Source organism: Conger conger, chromosome 11, assembly GCF_963514075.1.
Source record: "Conger conger chromosome 11, fConCon1.1, whole genome shotgun sequence".
Lineage (NCBI taxonomy): Eukaryota > Metazoa > Chordata > Actinopteri > Anguilliformes > Congridae > Conger > Conger conger.
The window spans coordinates 50,876,575-50,880,255 of NC_083770.1; the positions used below are offsets into that span (position 1 = coordinate 50,876,575).

Below are 3,681 nucleotides of genomic sequence, written 5' to 3' on the forward strand. Positions count from 1 at the left end.
GTGTGAGTGTGAGTGTGTGTGTGTGAGTGTGAGTGTGTGAGTGTGTGAGTGTGTGAGTGTGAGTGTGTGTGTGTGTGTGAGTGTGTGAGTGTGTGAGTGTGTGAGTGTGTGAGTGTGAGTGTGTGTGTGTGCGTGCGTGTGTGAGTGAGTGTGTGTGTGTGTGTGTGTGTGTGTGTGTGTGTGTGTGCGCGTGTGCGCATGTGTGTGTGTGTGTGTGTGTGTGTGGAGCAGTGGGAGAGTCCCCTCCCTGGCCTGAGTGTGTGTGTGTGGAGCAGTGGGAGAGTCCCTCCCTGGCCTGAGTGTGTGTGTGTGGAGCAGTGGGAGAGTCCCCTCTCTGGCCTGAGTGTGTGTGTGGAGCAGTGGGAGAGTCCCCTCCCTGGCCTGAGTGTGTGTGTGGAGCAGTGGGAGAGTCCCTCCCTGGCCTGAGTGTGTGTGTGGAGCAGTGGGAGAGTCCCTCCCTGGCCTGAGTGTGTGTGTGGAGCAGTGGGAGAGTCCCTCCCTGGCCTGAGTGTGTGTGTGGAGCAGTGGGAGAGTCCCTCCCTGGCCGTGCCTGCACATTTCTCTCTGGAGCAGGTTTCTCATCACGCCGCCCCTCTGACGGCTCCGCGCTCCGTGCCCTGGGGATGCGCAGAGTTCCGGCTCATTCCGGCCGGCAGTGTTTACTCAGCCCGGCGCGAGGCGGACGGAGCAGAGCGCTTTACAGGAAACGGGCCTGTTTCACATGCGCACACACGGCCCTGCAGGGGGGCAGGGGTAACAGTGACCCCCTCCTGCCCCCCACAGTGACACCAGGGCTGGTCCTGAGGCAGTTCTGCTCTCTCCCTGCAGGGGTCTGGGCCCACGGTGATTACTGCAAAATCAACCCCAAGACCGGCGGCATCGTCATGCTGGGGAGGAGGTGAGGAACACAGCCACTAACCCCCTAACCCCTACCCCCTAACCCCTTACCCCCTTACCCCCTAACCCCTTTACCCTCTAACCCTTGAACACCCTAGCTTCCTAACACTAGCCCCCTAACCCTTTAACCCTGCAGCCCCCTAACACCATAACACCCTACCCCCCTAATCCCTAATCCCTTACCCCTTTACCCTCTAACCCCCTCGCCTTTAGCCTCCTAACCCCTAACCCTCTAAAACCCAAACACTAGCCCCCTAACCCCTAATGCTGACCCCTGCCCCTCTGTGCAGGAGGAACACGTGAGCTCACTATGCTGGATGCATTTTGCTGAAATTAACTGTCCTTCTATTGTTTTTCTTTAAGAAGCGTATTTGTGTTTATTTAACAGATGCTCCAGTACACAGGGAGAAGAGAGGGGCAGGAAGGGGGCTGTGTTCTCTGTTCCTGCTTTAATGTCTCTCTGTCTCTCTCTGAATCACTTCCAGCGACGGGACCTTGAATCCCAACGGCGTGCGCTTCGGAAGCTCGGAGATTTACAACATCGGTGAGATGTGTGTCTGTGCCCCAGAGCCCCCGGCTGCAGCTGTAACACTGCTCTGATTGTATTTGTTTGTTGTGTGAGGTGGAAGTGTGCGCTCCTTTAACGCTTCCCCCCCTGCAGTGGAGGCGTTTGAGGAGGTGTGCGACAGCCTATGCGTTCCCCAGTACAGCGCTGACGGGGAGGAGCGGGTCATCCTGTTCCTGAAGATGGCGCCCGGCTGGGCGTTCCTCCCGCAGCTCGTGCAGAAGATCCGGGCCGCCATCCGGCTGGGCCTCTCCGCCCGCCACGTCCCCGCCCTCCTGCTGGAGACCCCAGACATTCCGGTATTCCCCCCCCACGTCCCCGCCCTCCTGCTGGAGACCCCAGACATTCCGGTATTCCCCCCCCACGTCCCCGCCCTCCTGCTGGAGACCCCAGACATTCCGGTATTCCCCCCCCCCCACGTCCCCGCCCTCCTGCTGGAGACCCCAGACATTCCGGTATTCCCCCCCCACGTCCCCGCCCTCCTGCTGGAGACCCCAGACATTCCGGTATTCCCCCCCCCACGTCCCCGCCCTCCTGCTGGAGACCCCAGACATTCCGGTATTCCCCCCCCACGTCCCCGCTCTCCTGCTGGAGACCCCAGACATTCCGGTATTCCCCCCCCCCCCCCCCACGTTCCCATTACCCTCCAGACTGGCACAGACATCAGGGGCACTGTTAGCTCTAGGACTGAGATCTCTGTGAGACGAAGCTGCCCCACCCCAGACTCCTAGGGGAGAGGCAGTAGAATAGCAGGGGCATTAGCAGGGCCGGGGCAGTAGAACACATGATGCAGAAGAGCGCTGTAAAAGGAACTCCTTTCTCTGTGGCTTATTCTCTGCATAGTGCTGTAACCAAGGCAACGGAACACAAGAGGTCTGAGGTTGCCGGGGACAGGGCGGTTGAGTGGCAGGCCGGGTCGGTGTGGTTTCCTGTGACACGCGTGTGTTGATTGAGTCTCTCTCTCCCGCAGTACACTCTCAGCGGTAAGAAGGTGGAGGTGGCGGTGAAGCAGGTGATCGCGGGGAAGGAGGTGACTCAGCGCGGGGCCTTCTCCAACCCAGACTCTCTGGACCTTTACAAGAACCTTCCAGAACTGCAGAACTTCTGAGCCGTGGCCTGGTTCTCCTGGGACGGACCCGTTAAAGGACACTGTGACGGGGGTGGTGTAGGACAATGTGTATATTCATTCAGATTTTTCTTTTTTATTATTAATATTGTTGTTATTGTTTTTGTGTTTTTTCTCATCGACATGTCACTCTGATGGAGATTTTCCTCTTCAATTCACATCACAAAAAACTGCCTGATTGGCTTGGATTGGATGTGTCATCTGTAAAACATAAAAAGTTCAATCTGTGTACCTGCCCCTGTAGAGTGACTCACCTGCCCCTCTATAGTAACTCACCTGCCCCTGTAGAGTAACTCACCTGTGTACCTGCCCCTCTATAGTAACTCACCTGCCCCTGTAGAGTAACTCACCTGTGTACCTGCCCCTGTAGAGTGACTCACCTGTGTACCTGCCCCTGTAGAGTGACTCACCTGCCCCTGTATAGTAACTCACCTGCCCCTGTAGAGTAACTCACCTGCCCCTGTAGAGTAACTCACCTGTGTACCTGCCCCTGTAGAGTGACTCACCTGTGTACCTGCCCCTCTATAGTAACTCACCTGCCCCTGTAGAGTAACTCACCTGTGTACCTGCTCCTGTAGAGTGACTCACCTGCCCCTATAGAGTAGGTGAGCTGGATACCTGCTCTGCAGGTTAATGTACAGTAGTGTGTGTGTCTCTGTAGGGTGACTCTGCAGGTTAATGTACAGTAGTGTGTGTGTCTCTGTAGGGTAACTCTGCAGGTTAATGTACAGTAGTGTGTGTGTCTCTGTAGGGTAACTCTGCAGGTTAATGTACAGTAGTGTGTGTGTCTCTGTAGGGCAGGGGTCACCAACACGGTGCCCGGGGGCACCAGGTCGCCCCCAAGGACCACATGAGTCGCCCGCAGGCCTGTTCTAAAAATAGCACAACTCACTTGTGCGCTGCATCTAAAATTTAATTTTATTCTGTTGCTATTTTTTTTAAAATCACACTTGCATTTATATAGATTAAAAAATGACAATATCTTAAAAATATGTTTATTATACATGAAGTTTAGATAAGTTTAGGTGAACTCTGACCTACTCTAGTTTTGTGGTCAGTATTGTGTGCGTGACAAAACAAACTGGTAGCCCTT

The 3,681-nt window shown here is 55.4% G+C and overlaps 1 protein-coding gene and 1 long non-coding RNA gene across 2 annotated transcripts in view; both read left to right on the top strand.

Annotated features, from left to right (window-relative positions):
- Window positions 1–3,024, top strand: part of aacs (acetoacetyl-CoA synthetase) — a 49,446-nt gene extending 46,422 nt beyond the window's left edge. The window contains exons 15-18 of the mRNA XM_061261768.1: window positions 829–898; window positions 1,383–1,441; window positions 1,559–1,761; window positions 2,433–3,024. Coding sequence (XP_061117752.1) covers window positions 829–898; window positions 1,383–1,441; window positions 1,559–1,761; window positions 2,433–2,570 — 470 coding nt within the window. The 3' untranslated portion in view covers window positions 2,571–3,024. The remainder of the gene's footprint in view (window positions 1–828; window positions 899–1,382; window positions 1,442–1,558; window positions 1,762–2,432) is intronic.
- Window positions 3,025–3,149: 125 nt separating this feature from the next.
- On the top strand, window positions 3,150–3,455 carry LOC133141273 (uncharacterized). The gene is made up of 2 exons (XR_009710064.1): window positions 3,150–3,217; window positions 3,308–3,455. It is a non-coding gene; the product is annotated as an uncharacterized LOC133141273 (long non-coding RNA).
- The last annotated feature ends 226 nt before the right edge of the window (window positions 3,456–3,681 follow it).